General features: G+C 42.5%; 1 protein-coding gene across 3 annotated transcripts in view; it reads left to right on the top strand.

The window, feature by feature from the left end:
* The window catches only part of IGF1 (insulin like growth factor 1), a 130,687-nt gene that overhangs the window by 101,802 nt on the left and 3,549 nt on the right, over positions 1–25,336 (top strand). For 2 of the 3 annotated variants that reach the window (XM_061638870.1, XM_061638868.1), the window contains exons 3-4: positions 4,605–4,786; positions 12,371–12,426. In XM_061638870.1, coding sequence (XP_061494854.1) covers positions 4,605–4,786; positions 12,371–12,426 — 238 coding nt within the window. Of the gene's footprint in view, positions 1–4,604; positions 4,787–12,370; positions 23,693–25,336 lie in introns of those variants that run through there. The other variant, XM_061638869.1, reaches the window with a different exon arrangement.

Below are 25,336 nucleotides of genomic sequence, written 5' to 3'. Positions count from 1 at the left end.
AAAGCCTTACATGGCTTAGGACCACAATACCTGATGGAACGCCTCTCCTGACACGAACCCACCCATACACTATGCTCAGCATCCAAGGCCCTCCTCCGGGTGCCTACTCCGAGGGAAGCTGGGAGTCTGGCAAATTATGGAGTGAACTTGCTGATGAGGTGTGTCTGGCGCCAACACTGTTATCTTTTCAGCACCAGGTCAAGACTTTCCTCTTCTCCAAGACATTTTAGCATGTGTTTTTAAATTGTTTTTTTTTCAAATGTGTTTTCAAATTTGTATATTTGTATATTTGTTTTTAATGTCTTTTAATTGTTGTAAACCGCCCAGGGAGCTTCAGCTATGGGGTGGTATACAAATGTAATAAATAATAATAATAGAGAAATCATGTGAACAGTGATCTAATATGCTCACTACTTAACATGAATTATATGGATTCATTATTCAGATACATGGACAATTGCATCCCAAGTCAATCTGGCACTTCCCAGAAAGTTGGTTGTAATGGAAATAATTTCAATAACATGAATGAACCTAAACAAAATCAGACAAAGGGCCATTTATTTTGATCTTGAAAACAGAGGAAATGCTTCAAAAGAGAATAGTTTCAACAAGAAATAAGAACAGCCTGCTGGATCAGGCTAGTGGCCCATCTAGTCCAGCATCCTGTTCAGCAGCCAACCAGATGCCTGTGAAAAGCCCGCAAGCAGGACCTGAGCACAAGAGCCCTCTCCCCTCTTGTGATTCCCAGCAACTGGTATTCAGATGCTTACTGCCTCTGACAGTGAAGGTAGAACATAGCCACTGTGGCTTGTTCATTTTCCTAGTTTAAGCTCATTTTTTTCAGTCTGCTGATTTAGATTTTACTTATTTATTTGTTTGTTTGTTTGTTTGTTTATATCCTGCTCTTCCTCCCAGCAGGAGCCCAGGGCGGCAAACAAAAGCACTAAAAACACTTTAAAACATCATAAAAACAGACCTTAAAATACATTAAAACAAAATAACTTTTAAAACATTTTTTAAAAAAAGTTTTAAAGACATCTTTTAAAAAAGGGTTTAAAAACATATTGTTTAAAAGAAAAATAGGTTTTTTAAAAATATATATATTAAAAAGCAATTCCAACACAGACTCAGACTGGGATAGGTCTCAATATCTATTTATTTAGATAAATATTAAATACTGATTAACCAAACTAAACATCAGTATAGTCAAAATGCCTCCAGACAAATAAATTTTGCACTGCATATTCCACACACGCACTTACACACAGAGATTTTTGCTACACTCATACCACATCTCCAAGTTCAAGAGGCACTTTCTCAAGTTTGGTTTCCTTCTTGGAGGCTTAAGTCATTTTGTAATATTGCAGTTCATTTACAAATATACAGGTTGAACATAGGAGGAGGCAACAGCTTTAACAATTCAACAGGCAACAACATCCCTGCCCCACTTTGGATCTCCAGGGAGAGGCAGCTGGCACCCCAAAATGCTACTAGGATGCAGAGGCCAGACTCAACCCCCTTCTTTGATCTGTTTTTCCTATTCTAATTTTTCCAAAATAGTCCTGTATCAAGAAATAATTGTCTAACAATCAGCTCCCTTGGAAACATATCACCCATAATAATTTTCCAATGGGTAACTGTGTTAGTCTGTTACAGCAAAAACAACCAAAAGTATTGCAGCTTTTTGAATACGAACTAATTTATTATGGAATAATAAAAAATAGTTTTAATGGACCAGAGTCCACTTCATCAGAGGTTGTAGTCCAGCACCTTAACCATTACAACACACTGGCTCTCACATATGTAGTGGAAGGTTCCACTATTTAAGTAATGCTAATGAATACTGATGTGATTACTAGCACTGGCAGTACTTCAGGCAAGGAGCTTCCTCTGCCAGGGCTCTAAGTAATCCAAACCTGGAGGTGCCCAGGATGACTTAACTGGGTTAAGAGCAGGGGTGTAGTCATCCAGAGACTGAGGGGGTGTCTTAGACTCCTTACTTTTTTGGGAGCAGTGTCTCAGCAGGGTCCCTATGCCTCCATCATCCTATGAGCCAATCAGCATGAAAGGGGAATGTGGAGGCCACTGATAAGAGTCTTCTTACATGTTTCTTTGTCCTTTCCTGCACATTGGAACCAATGAGAGTGAAAGGAGGTGAGTTAGCTGCTAAGAGGACTCTTCTCAGTAGCTAACACACTGCTCTTTTATGCTTATTGGCTCCTAAGGATGTCTGTTGTTGTGGGAGAAGGCATTAACAATTATCTCATTCTCAACAACATAGTAAAAAATGTGGGGAGGAGGGGTGTGGCTGTGATTAATATGAAGGGACCCTGCACTTCTGAATTTGCCACTATACTACTGGTTAAGAGGTCAGGCAGAAAGGGAAGGGCATCTGTATTTTCTTGAATTCTCATGCTACTACATATACCTGGCAAGAATCTCTCCTAATAGGATACGTGATAGTAATCCTGGTTGGCTGCTTGCTTTATCAGTTGCTGGTTTTTTACTGTTTTATCAAGTGATACTTTGTACTTATTTTCTGCATTTTTGGACCATTTTATATATTTATTGATTTTATTTATACATATATTTGTATGCTGCTATTTCATTCTACAAAAACCATCAAAGCAGTTTAAAACAAATAAAAAACATACAATAAAATATATTATTGTAATACGTTGGTTTAACTTTATATTATTGTTTGACACCTTGTGATAAATTTTCTAAAATGCGGGGTATATTTTTATTAAATAAAATAAAATGAGCTAGGGAGGTTTCTAAGGTCTTGATCTGTTTTTGAGTTTCTGTGACGTTTTTGTCTGATTGGCAAAATGACTATGTATATTTGCATGTGTCTTAAATATGCCAGCTGTGCTTTATTTTGACACCATTTCCTATTTCTGTGACCATGGTATGTGTCCTAACAACTCATCCATACTATGGCTTTAACTTCCCTGTTATATGTATTAGTTGGGTTTTCAGTGACTTGTAAAGTACTAAACAAGGCAACACGATCTGTTTGTTTAGTTTAACCCACCAGGGAGAAAGTGCTTGAAAACTATTCGGATTTCTAAAGCTAGTGACAAAATGGCTAGTAATAAGTACAGGGCTCTGCTGGCTAAACAACCATGTTTATTTTATTACTAGAGATACTCCGGTCTATTATAAGTTGCACAGGCTTTTCATTAGTGATTACTTGGACAATAACATTGCAAACTGTATCATTTTCCTCATATTAACAATGCCACTAACAAGTACAATCCTCTGCATATTTACATACATACATACACTGTTATGAACTGTGTTCAATGGGGCATACTCCCAGGTAAGTATATAAGATTGCAGCCTTGCAGTGTATAAGATGTGATTTGAGCACCTGCAGGTATAAAATAGCACAGAATGGCAGCTTAATCCAGTGCACGGGCTAATGATGTAATATACTCAGATGTGTTCTATTATGTTGTAATTTTCATGGAGCAGATATCAGCAGCTCACGGGTTACATCTGATCCTTCAAAGCACATGCGCAGAAGGCTTCCAGTGCACACTGTCCACCAGACAGCTAGAAGAGCAGAGGGTGGCCAGTTACACATGGCCAAAAAGGGGGGCAAAAGAGAACACAGATTTGCATAAACTGTGAATATGCAACTTCAAGGCCCCTGCTCTCTCTCCTTATGATTCCGCAGCCCTGTTGCCCGCACCATCTGTGGCGCAGTGTGTGTGTGTGTGTGTGTGTGTGTGTGTGTGTTTTGGGGGGGAACTGTTACACTAGCCTGAATCAGGTCCATTAGTATCACATGATGGCAATAGGGCCACAGTTCAGGATCCCCACCTAGGTATGCTTTCAGTAGTATGTTAATACACTGATGTCTGTGGAATGACTTTGTTGTTATTTCTCTTTTTCTAACTATGCTCCATCTTCTTTTTGCACTGTTTACTTTTTATTCTTATAACAATTAATGCTTATTACGATTATAAACAAAAAAATCCGCACGAGTGAGCCCCAAGCCTTTTTTGTGTGTAATCTATATATGCTAGGGTGGCCACTTATACAACACCAAAAAGGAGGGAGGGGCTAAAGGGGATTCCAATTTACATAAAATTTGATTATGCTGTTTTATCTGTTTAGATGCAAATTTAGAAATATTGACAATAACTTAAAAAAGAAATACAATACATCTCACCATAGTGGGAAACAAATACTGTGCCCAGGTGACCTGTCTGCCTGCTCAGTCTACTGTCCAGGTCCTAACTATTGATGGGCAACTTCAAGACCCCTGCTGTTTCCCTTCTTAAGGTTCTTTAGCTTTAAACCACATTTGTGCTGGGCAGCCTTTCAAACAGAGGACACCTTTAAACAGGGGACTATACAGTAGGCCATATGGCCATCCTGTTATGCAGCCCAGTTTGTGCACGTGAACTGCCATGTGCCCATCGGACCCCAGCAGAGCGTTGGGGCGTAGGCAATATTTGTTAACTACTATTATACCACTTGCGCTTCATTTCTCATTTTGTGGGACTACCCAGCTAATAATGCTCTAATGGTAGTAGTATGTTGAAGCATTTGCCACCTTCTTTAACAATGTCTCTCTTCGTTACATTTAGGTAAACCATCAGGGTATGGAGGCAATAGACGTCCACCTCCTACCAAAGGAATAGTGGATGAATGTTGCTTCCAGAGCTGTGACCTGAGACGGCTGGAGATGTACTGTGCTCCTGTCAAGCCACCTAAATCTGCACGGTCTGTACGTGCTCAGCGCCACACTGATATGCCTAAAGCACAAAAGGTAGGCAGAATATGATCATCTCTTATATACAAATTTGTTGCATTAGAGACTTCCAGCATCGCTGAAGGAAGCTCTTCATCTATCATTCATTCTTTGTGCATTCACACACCTGGGAATTCACACATACCACAGAATCCCTGTATATTAGAGAAGGTTCTGGGGCATTATTTTATGGCTTCAGTTGGTGGATTACATGGCAACCTACAATGGCACCGCCAGTTTTCTTTTTTGTTGATTTGTTTGCTTTTTTAAAGAGAAAGATGGCCAGATATAAAGGAGGATAAGCCTCCTGTACTTTTTAGTTATTGTGCATTCGCTAAATGCAGCTTCTCTAATGGTGGCATAACAAGCTACATCTGTTGCCTTTCAGCCTCTAAGCTCAGAAGGCCTCAGCATGAGCGGGCCATATGAGAGAACTCGTTTTTGCAGCACAGATGTGTGTGTACTCAGGCCTGTATAATTTGTCAGTGGCCTAAATAATGCTAGGTCCAGGATGAACTAGAAAGAACAATTTAAGACAGGGACCATAGACGGCCATCAGCAATGGGTCCTTGCTAGTCTTGGCGATCTCTGAGGATATTATGCTAGGGATGTAAGGAGGCAGCAATTTCCTGGGTTCATTGTAGTAGGTACAGTTTCCATTCCGCTACAGTTCAGCTTCTGTCAAAACTTACATAATTCATCTCACTATCTACTGTGACCAAAATGTGCGTAATTAATTATATAATTAATTTCAAAAAAATTGCAGAAATAACATAATTATTTACATAACATTTACAGACTCAAAAAAGATGGTGAACACTCATATTCATTGGCATGATTTCTGTTTCTTATCTTGGACAAGCATGTGAATTGTGGGAATTTCTGGTCCCGTTTTTGATGGAATTCTCCAACATCTCTAGTTGTGACACATGCTCTGCAGCCACTGTGATATAACACACACACACACACTTCATACAGGGTACTGGCTATGCCATCGTATCTGTGCATATTCAGAAAGTGTACGCTAGCAGTGTTCTTCAAATGTGGGTCCCCAGATATTGTTGGACTACAACTCCCATTTACCCCAGCCATCTCAGCCAATGGCCAAGGATGATGGGAGCTGTAGTGCAGCATCTGGAGACCCAAGGTTGAAGAACAGTGCCACAGAGTGCATCCAGCACTTGCTTGCAGCTGTGTATTCCAAAGGAAGATCAATAGTGGTGGGCAAACTACCCTTCAGAGGAGATTTATTATTATTATTATTATTATTATTATTATTATTATTACTACTACTACTACTACTACTGCTGCTGCTGCTGCTGCTGCTGCTGCTACTGCTACTGCTACTGCTACTACTCCTGTAGAACTCGCTTCCGATTGCAGTTAGACTGAGATTAGACAGGTCTGCTTTCTGCTGAACTTCAGGAACTTGTCAAAGGCTTTCCTATTTTAGCAGACATTTTAAGGTCGTTTTCTGTTTGTTTATTTATTAAACAATATGTTTATACCACTTAACTGTAAATAAAACCTCTTGTTTACAAAGAATATAAAAAATACATTAAAATCGTCAATAAGAATCAACATTAAAAACAAGTTTATGAAAATAAAAATAAATAAAACCGACACTTCTAAGTATGCATTCTGAGCTAAAATTATGGATCAAAATACACAACTTTACATGTTTGGGTAGGCTTGCCTAAAAAGAAACGTTTTTAGCAGAAGCCAAAAAGAAATACAGGGAAGGCCCCTGCCTAATGACAATGATTAATTGTAATTGTTCTTAGTGTGTGTGTGTATGTGTGTGTGTGTATATATATATATGTATGTATATAGTGCGTATGTGTATATATATATAAGTTATGTTCATTGGTTAGAAATACTGAATATTGTGGCACAGAAATATCTGAAATAAATAAAACTTGGATTTCTTACTCACCACCCACCCTGTCTCAGGCGTAATACAATATTAAAATAAGTTTAGTATGATTTTTCCTGGACAAAACTGATTATAATATTGTATGACACTCAGAAGAATTGGATGCGTCCTAAAAATATATCTCTGTGGGTCGAAGACCAGGGTAAAGAAGCATGTGATGAAAGCTACACAATGAGGGTGCCAGGTGGGGATTAGTTTGACATTACTGAAATTTTGAGTCATTAATAAGCCACACGGTTCTCTGGAACATAGACGCAGCAACTGGACTAGGTGAATATCAGATCCCACCTATTCCTTTAATGCAGTGATTCTCAAACGGTGCGCCGCGGCACCAAGTATATTTTAAAAATGAGAAGAAACCCATTTGTATTTAAGTTACTTTTATTCATAGTTTAAAATATATTAATATATTTTTAATTTTGTACACAAAGTGTGCCAGAAAATTTTTATATGTTTTACAGTGCCCAGCGAACCAAAAAGTTTGAGAACCACTGCTTTAATGCAAAAAAATTAGCAACATTAATGTTTTGTCTTTATATCTGTCTAGCTCAGTGGTTCTCAATCTTTTTTGGTTCACGGCGCACTGTAAAACATATAAAAGTTTTCTGGCGCACTTCGTGTACAAAATTAAAAATATATTAATATATTTTAAACTATGAATAAAAATATCTTAATAATAATATACTTTCATAATATTCGCAGCACACCTAGCCACCTCTTGTGGCGCACCAGTGTGCCCCGGCACACCGTTTGAGAATCACTGGTCTAGCTACATGTATCTGATGACTAGAATTTGAGCAGAATAAGAGTGTGTCATCATTGTTAAGCAAAAGGCAGAGTGGTTAGGTGGAAGATGAGACTGGGAGCCCAATAAAATATCTGAAAACACTTGAAAGTCAGACTGAGGATTGAGGGAATGACATTTCTTTTCACTCTGAGAAAAGGATAAACATCCCTCCCGTTGTGTGCATGAGCACAGTCCGGCAGCCCAAGACTAGATGTTTCTGCTGCATTTAATATAGCATCACAGACTGAAATTAGGTTACTAGAAGTAGGTCATCTTCATCACAGGATGACTTTAATGCAGTAAATATAGTCTTGCTAATGAGTGCAGGTGCTTTGGGGAACTTTTAAGCACTAGCTTATAATAACCTCAAGCTAGCATCATTAAGAGTACAATCCTCTACTGAAGATCAGTCATTTGAGGAGCTGCAAGATCCAGCTGAAAGCCCTACTACGCCTCTAGAACGCTCTACATCATTGTCCCAGCAGATGTACTGGTGGAAAAGCTGAAACAGCTTCAATGGATGGCCATGCCCCTGTTGACAGAACTTTACATCAGCCCCAGACCTGGCACAAGAATTTTCCCTCTCATTTACTTCAGTGGGAGATGTCTTAATAGAAAAGCTGTATTCTTGTGCTCCTGAAAAAGGTCTTTACCAAAACACATTGCAAATGTTACAGTTTTCCATTACCATTTTGAGGTTTTCTCTCTTTTTCTTTTTCTTTTTGGTGCTGCTCCCCTTTATTTTTCCTTTATTGAGAAGGTTTTTACTGAAGTACACTGGGCATTTTACCATTTTTTGAAATTCGGTTTTCCAATCCCGTTTTGAGGTTTTGCCACTTTCTGGAGGGAAAGGTTTGGCTTATTACTTACTTACTTTTCTGATTTAATATAAAGCAACTTCATGCTGGGCTGGCCCAAGACATTTTTATGCCTGAGACAGAATAGCAAATGATGTCCCTCCCACCCCTCACCAGGTTAAATTACACATTACCTGAAGCCAGTCAACTTATTTTGGTGCTTGAGGCAGAAAATCCCACAAGCGCCCCTCCTCATCCCTGGCAATACAATAGAATAATAATAATTTTAAAAGATGATGAATTAAATAGCTAACAATTTTCTGCCCTTTCAAAATCTGCTGCCTGAAGTGGCTTCCTCATTCTGACTAATGATAGGGCTATTCCTACAAACGATTCCCTGGGGATCTCAATTCACTCATAATATGGCCAGTGCTACAACATTGGTGTACCAAGCTATGTCAGAGCACTCCTGCAATGCACTATGGGAATTTTCTGAAAATCTCAGTGTCACGTTTAACCACACAAATATTTGCTAATTCCTGTCTCGCTCCTTGATCTTGAGCAGAGAGCAAAAAAAAATTTGGTTCCATTAAAAACACATATAATTCTTGCATATGTCCTGCCCAGAGTGCGAGACACGAGACGGAGGCGAGACTGGAATTAATTCTTGTTTTATTAGAGTAACGGTTACATGAAAAGCAGTGCGCTTCATAGACTTAACTATGCTAACTCACTACTGTCCCTAACTAAGCTACCTAGGCATACTCTGCAGCATGTGAAGGAAGTTGACTCAGCACCCCAATCAGGGGGGCACTGCCTTAAGCATGGAATGTCTTCGCTCATAATCTCTTACTCCTCCGAAGTTCCACCTTCTGGCCGACTTGCTTCTCGCGGCGTCTTGCACAGGGCAAATGGGGGCGAGCCTCCGCCAGCTCATCTGACAGTACAGACTCGATAGGTGCCACCTCGGCTTCAGGAGGCAGGGAAACGTTTGAAGTGTCAGGTGGTGAGTCCTGGGGGGGTGGAGTTGGCGCGCGCACCAGGTCATTCCTCAACGGCTCTGTTGGGGTGCCTGTAGGTGGAGCGAGGTCTGGTTTGGCAGGAGGACTGTCCGTGGGAATTGGCAGACTGTCGACTGCACCCCCTCCCTCATTGTCCTCGAAAAGCTCATCTACCTCTGATTCCTCCCCCTGATCTATCTGGGGAAGCTGGGGCTTGATCGACTCCTCTCCCTGATCCTCCTGGGAGAGCTGGGGCTCAACAGCATATGAGATGCATATTTAATATGCATTAATCTGTGTATAATATTATACCCAGGGCTTTTTTGTGACAGTATTCACTGGTACAGAATACCAGTGTCTCTTCTTCTTTTTTTGCTGCCTATGGCAGCCATTTTGTGCTGCCACCCATGGTGCTTTATCACACTAAAAGTACCAATACCTCCATTTTTAAATTTAAAAAAACACTGATTATTCCCATTATGCTACATATAATACTATATACTTGTTATATACATATATACTCCAGGTTTCCTAAATCAACCAGCAAATAAACGGATACATACAACAGTGTATATAAATGTCTGCCGGAAGAATCATCTAACCCTTTGTACCAAGTCGACCACTGTGCTCTGCAGGTGAGAGCCATCTCATGAGGAGGTTCATTCTGCACAACACAGGAGACGAGCCTTTAGTGTTGTGGCACTTACCCTTTGGAATTCCCTCCCTTTAAATATCAGATAGGCGCCATCTCTGTTGTCTTTTTGGCCCCCTACGGAAGACATTCCTCTGTCAACAAGCCTTTTAAGTAGAGACCTTTATCCCAGTCTATATCTGTACTGGAATTGTTTTTAAGATGTTTTAAAGATTTGTTGTTGTTTTATCACTTGCTGTTAGCCACCCTTGGCTCCTTTTGGGAGGAAGGGTGGGATATAAATTTCAATAAATAAATGTATTAATATAATATTATGCTGCAGAAATATAGTACAGCATGGGAATGGGCTCATAGATAGTATATGTAAAATATAAAGTGGGGTTTTGTATATAATTTTGCATATAATTAATCAGGCTTTGTTAAATGAATTTTTTATTTGCAAATTTAACAATGAAAGGAAAGAGAAAAAAACAAAGAAAAAATTGAAATAAAATAAAATAAGTAAGATTATTAACCCAATTTGTGTTTGCATTTTTACAAAGGTGTAGGGCAGTACAATATCTCAGAGAGGAGGTCAGGTCTCCTGTTCCCCTGGTGCATTCACTATAGCTGACCAATTTCCCTGCTTTTTAAAGTTTGATAGAAATATCTGTTGGCTATAGGTATGTTCTTAAACTGCAAAGGTTTTTTTGCCTGTTAGTGCATTTCTCTGCTTTTTAATCTGGGAAGTAAGAAATAGGATCCTGTGCAAGTTTGCTGAGAATTGATTGATCATTTGCATGCTTATTGAGTTCAATAAGAGTTACCCCTCTGCAATCAGGCTTAGGATAGGTGAAACTGACCATCGGGGGAGGAAGAAGGAGGGGAAGAGGAGGAGGAGGGCAGGTTTGATCCTTTGCATGCTTATTGAGTTCAGTGGGATTTACTCCACGCAATCATGCTTGAGATAGGTGAAACTGACCACAGGAAAGAAGGGGGGAGGGAGAGGGAGGGAGAGATGAAATGGGCAGGGGAGGAGGAAGAAGAGGGGGAGGAGAGGAAGAAGGGAGAAGGAGGGGAGAGGAGAGGGAGGGAGGGAGGTGTAATCATTTGCATGCTTATTGAGTTCAATGGAATTTACTCCCGTGCAGTCATGCTTAGGATAGGTGAAACTGAGCATGGGGGAGAAAAGGGGGGAGGGAGGGAGGGAGGGAGGGAGGGAGGGAGGGAGGGGGGATTAGAAGGGGGAAGGGAGAGACAGGAGGAGAGGGAGGGTAGGGTAGGGTAGATATGATCATTTGCATGTTTATTGAGTTCAGTGGGATTTACTCCTGTGGAATCATGCTTGGGATAGGTGAAACTGACCTGGAGGAGGGGCAGGGAAGGGGGAGGAAGGGTAGGAGGAGGGGAGGGGAGGAGATTGGGCAGAGGGAAAGCCCCTTTCCTTTCCAAAAGGAAAACGTTAATAATATCAGTATTTGGGGGGGTTTCCCCCATCTTTTTATTCTACAACAGACATGTGTAGTCTCCCACCCAAATTTAAACCAAAGTTGTTCCTGGCCACACCCACACCAGACCTTTATCCCACTTTAAAAAGTCATGGCTTCCCCCAAAGAACCCTGGGAAATGTAGTTTGTGAAGGGTGTTGTGAGTTGTTAGGAGACGCCCTATTCCCTCCACAGAACTACAGTCACCACAAGAGGGGCTGACTGTTAAATCACTCTGGCCACTGGAGCTCTGTCAGGGGACTAGGAGTCTCCTAACAACTCTTAGCACCCTTCACAAACTACACTTCCCAGGATTCTTTGGGGGAAGCCATGACTGTTTAAAGTGGAATAAATCTGGTGTGGTGTGGCCCCCTGATTAGCCAAGCCAAACAGCTGTGAGTCTGGCTTTTAGAACACTGACAGTTGGTTCTTACTGAGCATGCCTGCGCTATCATAGACTCCAATATTAATTTTCTTAAATTAATTAAAAATCAGCCAGGCATTTTTTAAACTTTTAACCTGCAGAAGATGAAGGTCAGAGTATGGGGCAAGGTCAGTAATAGCATTACAGGTACTCTGTGAACATGGCTGAGTTTTAATTAATTTCAACAAATTATGAGACCACTGACAGAAAAACGTCCAACAGGGGTCTGGATTTGTTTTATCTTATTTTACACTTTGAACTCTAGATCCTCTCTGGGTGTTTTGTGGATCACCATGAAAACTTAAGAGGATTGTTAAGCAAGCATTTCTGAGTTCAGGACTATAAATTTTGTAAGATTATGTTTTGAGATGAGTTTATAGGAAGCAGCAGAATGGCATGGGGGCATTTTCAATTTAATATGGCAGAACGTGAAAAATCCATGCTGGCTATAGTATACAGCCACTCTCATGACTGTAAAATAAAAATTATAAAGGTCTGTTGAAGTTCTCTTTATAGATAAAGATTTTCTTTCATTTCAGGAAATGCATTTGAAGAACACAAGTAGAGGAAACACAGGAAACAGGAACTACAGAATGTAAGAAAATACCATCCATAAAAGTGAAGAATGAATGTGCCATCTGCAGGATACTTTGCTGCAAATAAATTGTCAAACATTGGACAAAACGCTAGAGTTCAATAAGCTTGATGAAATTTCCACTAATGGGCATTCTTCCAATGAACAATGCAAGCAAACATTCCAATACAAACCAACTCAGTGCTAAAATGTTTCTGAGACTGGTAGATTGCTTTTCTAATTGTTCACCTGCTATAAAATGTCCTGCATACACATATACATACATATACACAGACAGTGAACTCTAACAAATCCTGTGCCCCTCAAAAGCCAGCAAATGTACAGGCCTTTGATGGATCCAATTGCACTAAATTAACTTATGAACCCTGCTGTTGGAGTCATTCTCCAACCTTGTCTAAGTGGGTTAAGTTGTTGTTGTTTTTTAATATTTGCACTTCCATACAAGCAACAGACTGTTTGTCTTGCAATGTCTGATAACATTGTATGTTTGCCCCTTTCATATTTGCACAGTTTGACATTCCCAGTAGCAGCGGCAGTTCAGTAACACATTAATTTCACCAGTAGCATTTTGATAACATATGAGTTACATGCGTTCATCCCAATCAGAGATCCCTATGGGCTCCAATATGCACAAAGAGCTCCTGCTTGTGTGAGAAGCACCATTTACTTTGAAGGATAAAGCGGCTAAACACATTACATCCTTTATTTGCATATGAAACCACCCACAGCCACTGTAGTGAATGAATACACTTGAGTTCCATGTGTGCATGTGAGCTCCATGTTTGCAGGAAATTGCCGAATTAGGATAACAGATTTCTAGGACAAAGTTCACCACTGCAACAACAGCACATTATGATACAAATACATGCAACGTGGACAATAGGGTCTTTTTGTTTGTTAAGAATCTGTTTTGTTTTAGAATCAATTGAGAGCACACAAAGACTCTTTTAAATCCTCAGTGACTCTTTCAGGTGATGAGTTATCTTGCAACAATATAAATAAAATGTCTTTTCCTCCATATAGTGCAGTATGTAGAAATTTAGCATATCAATAATACACATATAATCAACAATATGTAAGACTGTTTCATAGTACAATGGTGCTATTTTGTAGCTTGTTTTATGGAAGGGTCTGGCCAAAACTGTAAGAGGTAAAAGCAAAATAATAGTGGAGTGGAGTGGGAACTAAGCCAAAGATTAAAGGGAAGGAATTTGTAGGGAATACATGCATGATTTTTTTTTAAAAAAAAACCCACCTAAAATCTAAACATGAATATCAAGTAACACTAGTATCCAAAAGTGGTGAAATTTCCATCTGACTCTGTTTAGCCAACAAAGTGGCAACATACAAAAAAAATAGATGGTGCCAGTGCAAAGACATTGGCATCTTGTTCTTGGCTAGTGGCAGTTTTGCAATCAGCTCTTAGTAACATTAAAAGGATACAAATTATGACTTGGCAGCAGCATGGAGATCATTGTACCCAACTAATGCTCCTTGACTGGACTTCAGCAACAAGAGGACTGGCCCAGAAGAGGCAGCTAAAACTAGTAGTTGAGTTGCAATGGCCACATCCCACATAATGTTTTAAGAATGAGTTAGGCTGCAATGATGCATAGAGCGAAGTAGCTTCAGTAGACATAAAGCAGCCTGAGGCCTCCCTTGACTCATGAACTTGGGATCTGCTTCCATGTGATGCAATCCTGTGCTGAATCGGCTCACAAGTAGAATCACATGAATCTTTCCCGCAAGGTCAATGCCCACTCCCCTGCTGGTGGAAAAGACTTTATATGATTAGCCCCACTATGTATGTGGCACTGAAGCATGGGGTTGAACCACTAAGAAATAGCTTCCATGCTTACTTCTCTAACAGCCGCCCAAGTCCTCTGCAGTGATAATCAACTATAGACAATCTTGCCATGGAGTTCTGCTACCAATCCAGTGACCCCAATTCTAGGGAAATAAGCTTTTTGCTGAGACTTTGGTGATTTCCCCAAGTTCTTCTAAGCTCTTGTTTATAAAGCTACTTTCCTGCCAATGCACACTAAATGCACACTAAATGCCTAGACACCCATCATCACACAAAACTGAACACAATCAGCAGAATCTTACTGTACCACTTTAGATTGCAGGTGGGGGGGTCACGTGTCTGAAATGCTTCCCCATATATAAAACTTCCTGTACTCAGAAAAATAGCAATTTGGAAAATAATTTTAGCTTCACTTTCTCCCTGACATGCTGCTTTTCTGTGTGCAGGGTGTTCCATTCCCAAGGTACGGGCATTTCCCAAGGAACAGAAACACTGCACCATGTGATTCTGTTGATTATGTAACTTAAGTCAGAGGTGGTACTACCCTCCACACACACGCACAAAATAGCAACACTTATCCTAGTGCTCTGTAAGACTTTATTTATACTGTGACATGAATAGGAACTCTAACAGTAGCCCAGATCAGATGCAAGAACCTGCAAGTCATTTGGCTCAGTGTTGTCTGAGGAAGGACTACTGTAAGGAAACAAATCCCAGACCAAGAAATAAAATAGTCCCATGTAATTTTTACATGAGATTGTATCTTTAGACTGCCCTAAAAACACTTGCATGTAATAAGTCTGCTAACTGCATGGATATAAGTCTCACTTGCTTTATATGCACATATGTTTGTTTAAGGCTATGATCCTGTACATCCTTTCCTGGGAGTACGTATCATTGAACTCAAGTGGGCCTTACTTCTGCTTGACAAGTGTGGGATTGCACTGCAATCCTGACCTGCCCTTATCTAAAAGGCATTAAGGTCAATGGGACCCAGTGAGACTTATTTTCTATAAAATATGCATAGTATTGTGCTGCGTGAGTTGGGATTTAATGCAGAATGGGCTCAGATGGTGCAAAGGCCTTGTGCTGGCCCTCTGGATGGGTATCACCTTTATTAGTACCTAGCGGTAATTTTTACATATATTTGGATGATGGCTGGAACCTATGAATGTATATACATATGAAGTCTTCTGCTGTATCTAAGGCTCCTCCATTTTTAAGAGCAAGAACTTAACAAATGAAGGATCATGAAAAAATATGTAGCGAATTTTGCTTTACCTTTTATTGATTTGGTCAGCTATGCCAAAGTGGTGCTATTGTTTTGTTTAAGAAAGTACTTGACTTAAAAAAAAACTTATAAAAGAAAGCATATACATATTTTTAAGATAAGAAATAACAAATATATAGATTTTGCTTATTAAAATAGAAACACCTCTAGCCATATCCTTTCAACTTTTCGCCATTAAAAACTCACATTTGTCAAACTGGGACAGTACTTACATTTTTAAAAAGAGCGAAATAAAACTGCCAAAATTAATACAAATGCTAGGTGCAGCACTGAATATTGGAACTGAAAGGCATGGCCTACAAAATACTGCTGCAGTTTAATTTCTATTTGATTCTATGGGTCTTATGCAGGGGTACTGCTCTAACCCATCGAGATGAATGGATGTTGTGGCACAACATTCGTTGTCTCTACAACCCTAACGCGTTTTCACACGTGACAATAAAAGCATCCTTGAGCCTTACTTGTGCCTTCTACCTGCATGTATGAATGTTGTCAATAAAACACAGAACAGTGCCATTTTTAAAACTGAAGGTATATTGCAGCCAGTGTTGGATTTACACCTGTATTACAAAGAAAGGGGAATGGGAAAAGGGGAATGATTCAAGATTCACATGTGAAGAATGCACTAATACCATCCCCAATTCAGCTCTAGTCACACTGTACAGTCACACACATCTCTCTGGGCCAGATTTAGCCCAGGCGCCTCCAATTGTTTCTAAGATTATAAATGTTTATAAACGTATGAGTGATTAGTTGCACCAGATAGTGGATGTGCATTTGAATGAGCATCCTACTGAAAAGCAGTTCAGAACAGATAGATGGCATCCACACTTAACAGCAAACTCCTATGCATGTCTACTCTGAAGTAAGCCTCACTGAGTTGAATTGGACTTACTCCTAGATAAGTGTGCATAGAATTGCAGCCTTAGACATGCATTTTTTATCCATAAATCCTGCATTGATCCACACACCAAAGCCTGCTCATGTGGCTAGATCTCCTTACCTGGGTTAGGGCAAACATTTATTTTGGCTGACTATAATGGATAACTCTAGGGTAGGTTCACCAACACTGATAATATCATTCTGGAGAAATTGGTTTGAGTGCAAATTATAACTGTCCAAATTCAAAAAACTGCCTTAAAGTGAAAAGAAGAACAAATCAATTTGGGGAGGAAGAAACTATATATTCTACCAAAATTAATAGGTCTAGTTTTTGGAAAAAGAGTTGAAAATATATGGCTAGCATTCTGTGAAGCTGAAACTGTGTGTGTGTTGAGTCTGTATGTGTGATTTTTTGAAAGAAAAACTTTATATGGTTTTCACAAACTTCACAATGTGCAAAAATGACATTGTTAGGTGTGTGTTTTTAATGAAAGTTAAATACAATTAGAGATTATTTGAACTGAGAGACAAGATAGGAAAAAACTGTTCTGATAGAAGTATAACCAGTCTATTTAATGTGTTTTAAAACTACTTTTAACCTGGAAATGAATAGTAATAATTTATTAAAGACACAGTATATACCACTGGTTTCTCTTTTAAAAATACCACCCCTGTTCAAACAAGTACGTGATATATTTTAAAGTTTATCCAAAGAAGACTTTCTATTATTCTGGTTTCAAGTGGCCTCTCCAGTTTAAATGCCTGTGTCTTTGATTATTATTTTTAAAGGGGGATTAGGACTTTTTTGTGTTATTTAACAAGTCACAAATCTTCACTGGTGACTTTCCTCATAAGCCATTTACTATACAGAAGCACCATTTGGTAAATCATGTACATCAAATTCCTGTCTTGAAAAAAACACACAAATCCTTAATGCAAACCTGTATGCATTTTAATCCTGCAATAGACATTTTTGCTTATCACAGTATCCTACAAGGACTATAATTACTCAAACACAGCATCTTGTGTACCATTTTTTCCTGTTTGACTTTTCCACAAGGGCGGTTGTAAAAATATCTGAAACTTGACTACATATAATACAGTTACCACTCTAATAAAGATAAAACTAAATTATGTTTTAATTTCCCTAGGAAGACTGAGGCTATGTATAGATAGTGTATAGATATATGTATAGATAGTGTAAATAAATTGTAATTCAGGCCAAATTAGTCATAACTAGCTGAAGAACCGTTGTGTCCCATCCAGAGCCGAAAGAATGAGGCTGGAGTGTGTGTGCAAGTAAATCTCGTTTTATTAGAGTAATTCATCAAAGGCATTGCGCTTCATAGGAAACCCTACGCTAACTCACTAGAGTCCCTAACTATACTCTAGACATGCTCTGCAGCGTGTGAAGGAAGTTGACTCAACGACCCCCCACTGGGAGCAGCAGGCTTATATAGGAAATGTTTTCGAACGTAATCTCTGACTCCTTCGTAATTCCTGTCTTTGCCCTGTCCGTTTCTCGCGGCAACGGGAACGATGAGACAGGGGACGCCCATCCAACAGCTCATCTGAAGACACCTGCTCCCGAGCAACGGGCTCGAGGTCAGGGGGCGGTGCCACACTGGAATCCTCCTGGGAACTGCTTGGTAAAGGAGGAGCTGGCACTGACTCTGAAGCTTCCCCCCACAAGTCCTCTGCATCAACTGGAGGCGGTGCGCTCGGCTCCTCGGAAAGGGCGTTACTCGTGGGAACTGGCTGGAGAGCAGGCTGCCTTCCTCCCGCACGATCCTGCTCAGACACAACAATCTCCAACTCTGCTTCTTCTGGCTGCGGAGGTGCCTAAAACTCATGGCTCCCCCCTTCCTGTCCCTTCTGAGTTGGCTGCAGCGCAACATCATCCCACCCTCCATGCTTTAACCCTTCCCACCCCTGAGGTCTAGGTTTTTCTGGATAAGCCTCATGGAATTCTCTCACCAAAGTCGGAGCGTGCATATTCTCCTCTGTTTCCCAGGAACGTTCAGTTGGATTGTACCCCTTCCAATGAATCAGGTACTGAAGACGCCCTCGGCGTTTTCGCGAGTCCAAAATCTGTTCTACTTCGTATTCCTCCTCCCCCTCTACCAACAACGGTGGCGCGGGCTCCACTCGCGGACGGTGAGGGTCGGGGGCAGCGTCCTTGGTCAACAATGCCCTGTGGAAGACGGGGTGCATCTTGAAGGTGGGTGGCAATTTTAGTCTGTAAGCCACGGGGTTAATCTGAGCCTCCACCTCAAAGGGCCCTACACGCCGATCCTGCAGTTTACGACACCGGCCAGGCATAGCTAGGAAACATGTAGAGATCCAGACCTGGTCTCCCACTCGTATGATGTCTCCCTCTCTCCGATGTTGGTCAGCTGCGCGTTTGTAATCTGCTTTGGCCTGTTCTAGTTGCTCTTGGAGTAGCTGTTGCATAGCGTGAAGTTCCTGCAAGTAATCCTCAGTGGCTGGGACTGAGAGTCTTTTGGGGCAGGGAAGGCTCAGGGGTGGTAGCCAAAATTGGTGAAGAAAGGAGTCTGTTGCGTGTGCGAATGCACAGCATTATTATAGGCAAATTCTGCTAAATGCAGGTAGGACATCCAGTTGTCCTGGTGATACCCTACAAAACAACGTAAATATTGTTGCAACACTGCGTTGACCCTCTCGGACTGCCCATCCGTTTGGGGATGATGGGCAGACAACAGTCTCAGCTCACTTTGCAGCAACTTCCACAATGCTTGCCAAAAACGCGAGGTGAATTGTGTGCCCCGATCGGAAACCAGGCTGTCTGGCAGACCGTGAAGCCGATACAACTTGGCAGTGTCTTGAGCGCTTGGGAGCCCTGCGCACGGAATGAAGTGAGCCATTTTCGAGAAGGCATCAACAACCACCAAAACTGTGGTTTTCCCCTGCGAAGGTGGAAGGTCTGTTATAAAATCCATAGTAATCATTCGCCAAGGTCCTCCTGGAGTAGGGAGGGGTTCCAGTAGCCCCGGTGGCTTCCCAGTGGCATGTTTAGCCCTCATGCAAGTGGGGCAAGAGTGAACGTAATGCTCTACATCCTTCTTCACCTTGGGCCACCAGAACTCCCGAGTGACAGCTTGAATGGTCTTAAAAACCCCAAAGTGGCCTGCCGTGGGGGCGTCATGGCACTGACGTAGTACCCTCACTCGCAGTTCTCCAGGGGGCACATAAACAGCTTCCTGATGGTGCAGTATGCCATCCTTCCATATAAGGTCCTTCTGTTCTGCCTGGGGTGACGCGATCTCTTCGACCCGCTGCTCCTGCACGAAAGGGTCCTGTTGTTGCGCTTCACGCACTTCAGCTTCCCAAGAATCTTGGCAGGCCCCTACTACTCCCCGCTCGGGAGGGATTATGTACTGTAACGGTTTTGGGGTGGGATCCCTCAGAAATTCTGGCTTCCTCGAGAGGGCATCAGCCCGCTTATTCTGTGCTTGGGAGATATAATGAATTTTGAAATGGAACCGTGCGAAGAACTAAGCCCAGCGCACTTGCCTCTGATTGAGTTTATGGGCGGTATGAAGACTCTCTAGATTACGATGGTCTGTGCACACCTCAATTTCATGCTGCGCCCCTTCCAGATGGTGTCTCCAGGCTTCAAAGCCATCTCTAATGGCTAATAGCTCCTTTTCCCACACAGTGTAGTTTTGTTCAGAGTCGGTTAACTTTCTGGAAAAGTAGGCACAAGGCATCAGTTCTCCCCCTTTCTGGGCCGGTTGCAAAAGAACCCCTCCGATAGCGACATCCGACGCATCCGTCTCTACCACAAAAGGGAGCGCCGGGTCGGCATGCTGTAGTATGGGTTCGGTAGCAAACCTTCACTTCAGGCTCTCGAAAGCCTCTTGTGCAGCTTCTGTCCATTGGAAAGGTCCTGAGCCCTTCCGGCAATCCGTGAGCGGTGCGGTCTGATGGGAGTAGTTGGCTATGAAACGATGGTAGTAATTCGCAAAGCCCAAGAAGCGTTGCAAATCCTTCTTGGTCTTGGGGGGTTGCCACGTGAGTACACAATGAACTTTTTCTGGGTCCATTTCTACTCCTGCTGGAGAGATCCAATACCCCAGAAAGTCCAACGTGGTTAGGTCAAACACACACTTTTCCAGCTTCGCGTAAAGACGGTGTTCCCGTAACTTCTGCAGCACTGCACGCACATGCGAGTCGTGTTCCTCGGGAGTATTCGAATAAATCAGAATATCATCCAAATACACTATCGTAAAGCGGTCCACAAAGTCCCGAAAGATGTCATTCATAAAATTTTGGAAGACTCCAGGTGCTCCCAACAACCCGTATGGCATTACCAAATACTCAAACTGACCGTAACGGGTCTTAAACACAGTCTTCCATTCAGGACCTGCCTTAATCCTCACCAAGTTGTAAGCTCCTCTCAAGTCCAGTTTCGTGAAAATTTTGGCGGAACGCAACCTCTCCAACATTTCCCTAATGAGCGGCAGCGGGTAACTATTGGGGATAGTGAGCTGGTTTAGGGCCCGATAATCATTACAGGGACGGAGCTCCCCCCCTTTTTTCTTCACAAACAGCAGGGGTGCACCAGCTGGGGACTGTGAAGGGCGAATGAAGCCTTTCTTCAAATTGGCGTCCAGAAACTCCCTTAACACTGCCAACTCTGGTTCAGATAGAGAGTAGATCCGCCCGGCGAAGATGCGTGCTCCAGGCACCAAATCAATGGCACAATCATAGGGCCGGTGAGGAGGGAGTTGCTCCGCTTCCTTTTTATTGAAGACGTCCCGAAAACTCCCATACTTGGCAGGCAAAGTTATCTCCCTTGGGGGAGACGCCCCTGCCAACACCTGTGGCTCCTCTTCAGGCTGGCAATGTTGATGGCAGTACTTGGAGGTAAAAACCACCACAGCTTCATCCCAAAAGATTGTGGGGTTGTGCCTAACCAGCCAAGGCATACCCAACACCACCGGGAAACGCGGCAAGGACGCCACATAGAATGACAGGTCTTCCCGATGCCCAGGGACCTTCACTTCCACGGACTCAGTCACCCGAGTCACCCCCCCAGACTTCAGAGGCCGGCCATCTATAGTTTCCACTGCCAACAGCTGGCTCAGTTCTCTTGTGGGAATAGCGTGGTGTAGCGCCAACTCTCGGTCTGTGAAACAAGAGGATGCTTCATTGTCGATCATAGCCTTGGCTGAGAAGCTCTCGCCTGAGGATAGGGTGATGCGAATGGGCAACAGAAGGGCCCCTTGGGAGGGAAGGGGTCGTAACGGAGGCTCAGTGTTTGTAGCAGCCCCCAACTCTCTAGCCTCTACGAGAGCTGGGATGTGAAGTTTTCTAGCGGCTGGGATCTTCCAGTTTTGGCTGCACAATTTCTGGCGAGGTGTCCAGACTTTCCGCAATAGAGACACAGTCCTTCCCTCCGGCGTCTTTCCCTCTCCTCCTCTGTCAATTGCAGTCTAGCCCCCTCAATCTGCATGGGCTCCTCTCCCGAGACAGTAGGGATGCCAGGATTGGGCACAGGGCACACATGGGGCAGCGGAGCAGCAACCTGACTCCGTGAAGGCTCCATTCTTCGCTCCAACTTTCTTCCTTCTAAGCGGCTGTCTATCTGCAAACTCAGTTGAATCAAACCCCTCAGTGAGTCGGGGTGTGTGGAGCGCACCAGTTCATCCAACACTTCTGGACTCAGTCCATTTCTGTAGAAGTACATCAAGGCTGGGTCATTGTACTCCGTCTCCTGAGACAAAACACAAAAAGCATTCGTGTATTGCCCTACAGACCCCCTTCCCTGTCTCAGGGTCCCTAACTGGCGGACAACCGTCTCCTTCCTCTGGGGGTCTTGGAACATGTCCCCCATCGCATTCTTGAAGGCGTCAAACTGGTGCAATATCTGGTCATTGCGAATCAAATACGGGGTGGCCCATTTTGCTGCTTCCCCTTCCAATAAACTGATGATGAACGCCACCTTCGCGTCATCAGTTGGGAACTCAGCTCTGCGCACTTGAATGTACAACTCACATTGGGCTAGAAACGTGGCAAACTGTTCACTCTGGGCCCCGTATCGCACGGGGAGCCCCACTGGAGACTTCACAGGGGCTGCCGCCCCAGGAGGCACAGCCTGGACTTGAGCAACCAAGGCATGAAGATTCTGGTTATCCACTTGCAAGGCTTGCGTTGCGGCTCTGAGGTTTTGGTTCTCGGCTTGTAGGGCTTGCGTAGTCACTCGGAGGTTCTGGATCTCGGCATACAAAGCTTCCATGGTGATAGGTACTCCCCCTCTTGCTCCGTTCTGGTCCATGTCATCCGCCATGGGAACAGGTTCGAGTAGGCATGGTGGTTGAGTCAATCTGTCCCATCCAGAGCCGAAAGAATGAGGCTGGAGTGTGTGTGCAAGTAAATCTCGTTTTATTAGAGTAATGGATACATCAAAGGCATTGCGCTTCATAGGAAACCCTACGCTAACTCACTAGAGTCCCTAACTATACTCTAGACATGCTCTGCAGCGTGTGAAGGAAGTTGACTCAACGACCCCCCACTGGGAGCGGCAGGCTTATATAGGAAATGTTTTCGAACGTGATCTCTGACTCCTTCATAATTCCTGTCTTTGCCCTGTCCGTTTCTTGCGGCGACGGGAACGAGGAGACAGGGGACGTGCATCCAACAGCTCATCTGAAGACACCTGCTCCCGAGCAACAGGATCGAGGTCAGGGGGCGGTGCCACACTGGAATCCTCCTGGGAACTGCTTGGTAAAGGAGGAGCTGGCACTGACTCTGAAGCTTCCCCCCACAAGTCCTCTGCATCAACTGGGGGCGGTGCGCTCAGCTCCTCGGAAAGGGCGTTACTCGTGGGAACTGGCTGGAGAGCAGGCTGCCCCCCTCCTGCACGATCCTGCTCAGACACAACAATCTCCAACTCTGCTTCTTCTGGCTGCGGAGGTGCCTGAAACTCATGGCTCCCCCCTTCCTGTCCCTTCTGAGTTGGCTGCAGCACAACATGTTGCTTCAATGTTATTTTGTCACAGCTAACTTTGATTGGATCATGGCCAATAGTTTTTGACATGCTTAAAGGTGGAATAATAGAATGAGCATTGTCCATGGGGCACATCATCATTTTCTCTGGCTCACTATGGCAGGGATCAACAAGGAGAGGCACCTGGGCTAAACTGGTCCAGAGAGATTCTGATCTGTCCCATCATCCCTAACTCTCTTAGGGATGTGCTAGAATTCCACCCAATTTGGATTTGGTACCAAATTTTCCATTAATCTGATTATTTTCTGTCATTGCAGATTGGATTTTTATGTAGCAATTTTCTGTGGCTATTTTCAAAATGGAATTTTTAAATGAAAAATCCATCTATAAAATAATTGTATTAATATTTCCTTTTATTAATCAATATTTTCTTTAAAATAGTGATATTTCCTTTTAAAAATATCTGTATTAATATCAGTTGGGGGAGGGAACTGGATTAGTAAAAGCAGCAGAGAGCAGATAAAGAATGAACTTGATTCGATACTGGCCTGTTAGGTCAATGGAATCCTTTTGAAGCGGCACCAATCAACAGATCCCATCCCTACCCCCTCATCAAAATCCAGGAAAATGAGTTGCTGACAAGGGCACTACAGCCTCTAATCAACCAAGGTTTTTAAAGTCAATTAGATTTTGCCAACTTCCAAAAAGGTTTCAGTTCTGAAAATTCTAAACAAGGTTCTTGGTGTGTCTTCATCATTTCCTGCCAGATGATATTTGAAAGAAGGGATTGAATAAATACTACCTAAACATGGGATTTAAAACATACATATGAATCTGCATTATACCAAGTCAGTCCCTTGGTGCATTTAACCCAGTACTGTGTATTCTGACAGGCAGAAACTCTCCAAGGTATCAGGCAAGGAAGGGTCTTTTCACTCCCTAGCTGATCCTTTTAGCTGGAGTTGCTAGGGACTGAACCTGGCACCTTCTACATTTAAAACATGGACCCTACCACTGAGCTATGGCTCTTCCCCAGAAAGATATTTATAGCATAAGCACAACTACAATATAGACAGGAGAAATGAAAAATATGCACCCCTTGGGCAATGAAAACTCTGTCATTACACCTTAGAGAAATACCAAAATCTGTACCTAGCCTCATACTGGTTGCCTTAAGGGTACATAGTTTGCTTTTTACTTTTCAGTAATCTGCAATATTTAACCTGCAACATAACCACAACTTTCCGCTTCTCACATGAAAGCACCTGAATTATTTTCAGCAACCTTGCACTGTAGCTAATTTCATTGGGATGTATCAATAGAGCCTTACATTTGCAAATCAAATGTAACCAATATTTCAAAAATTTACTGGCATTCCTTTGTTACCTTTGTTGTAGTACTATCACAGCCATCTGTTGGATAGCCCTGTGATGTTGCTACAGTTAGCCATGCAAGTTCCACCTGTGCCATTTTTGAAAACACAAATTCTGTATAATTAAAAAATACATTCTTTTCATTTTCTTTGTCCCACACACACCAGCTGTACACTCCTGCTCTCTAGCATTTTTGCAAGGAAACCCCACTCCCTTCATAAAGATTGAGAACATAACAGAGACAGGGACTGCTATTACTTTTGTGCTTACCGAAACAAAACAACCCACACACACACACACACTATCTGGAAAAGGCCCTTGGCATCCTGTTAGAGGCAATGAGGAAAATCTGTCTTGCTGCAACTGCTTGTTAGTTGCAGCCCCAATAGATCACAGTTACACCTCAACTTTTACAACCAATTCATACCTCTGCAGAGCCATGCGATCACCTTTGGGAAGTTGTGCAAGTGGCCACCATGATCTGTGTGAACTCAGCAGCCTTTTTCCAAGCATCCCTCTGCCCACTTTGGTGTGCAATATTGTTCCATTGGGTTGGATCCAGACGAAGTTAGACACAATTGGAT

The sequence above is a fragment of the Rhineura floridana genome, chromosome 8, assembly GCF_030035675.1.
Source record: "Rhineura floridana isolate rRhiFlo1 chromosome 8, rRhiFlo1.hap2, whole genome shotgun sequence".
NCBI classification, from domain to species: domain Eukaryota; kingdom Metazoa; phylum Chordata; class Lepidosauria; order Squamata; family Rhineuridae; genus Rhineura; species Rhineura floridana.
The sequence above is the reverse complement of the archived record's forward strand: the minus strand, read 5'-3'. Positions and strand labels throughout refer to the sequence as shown.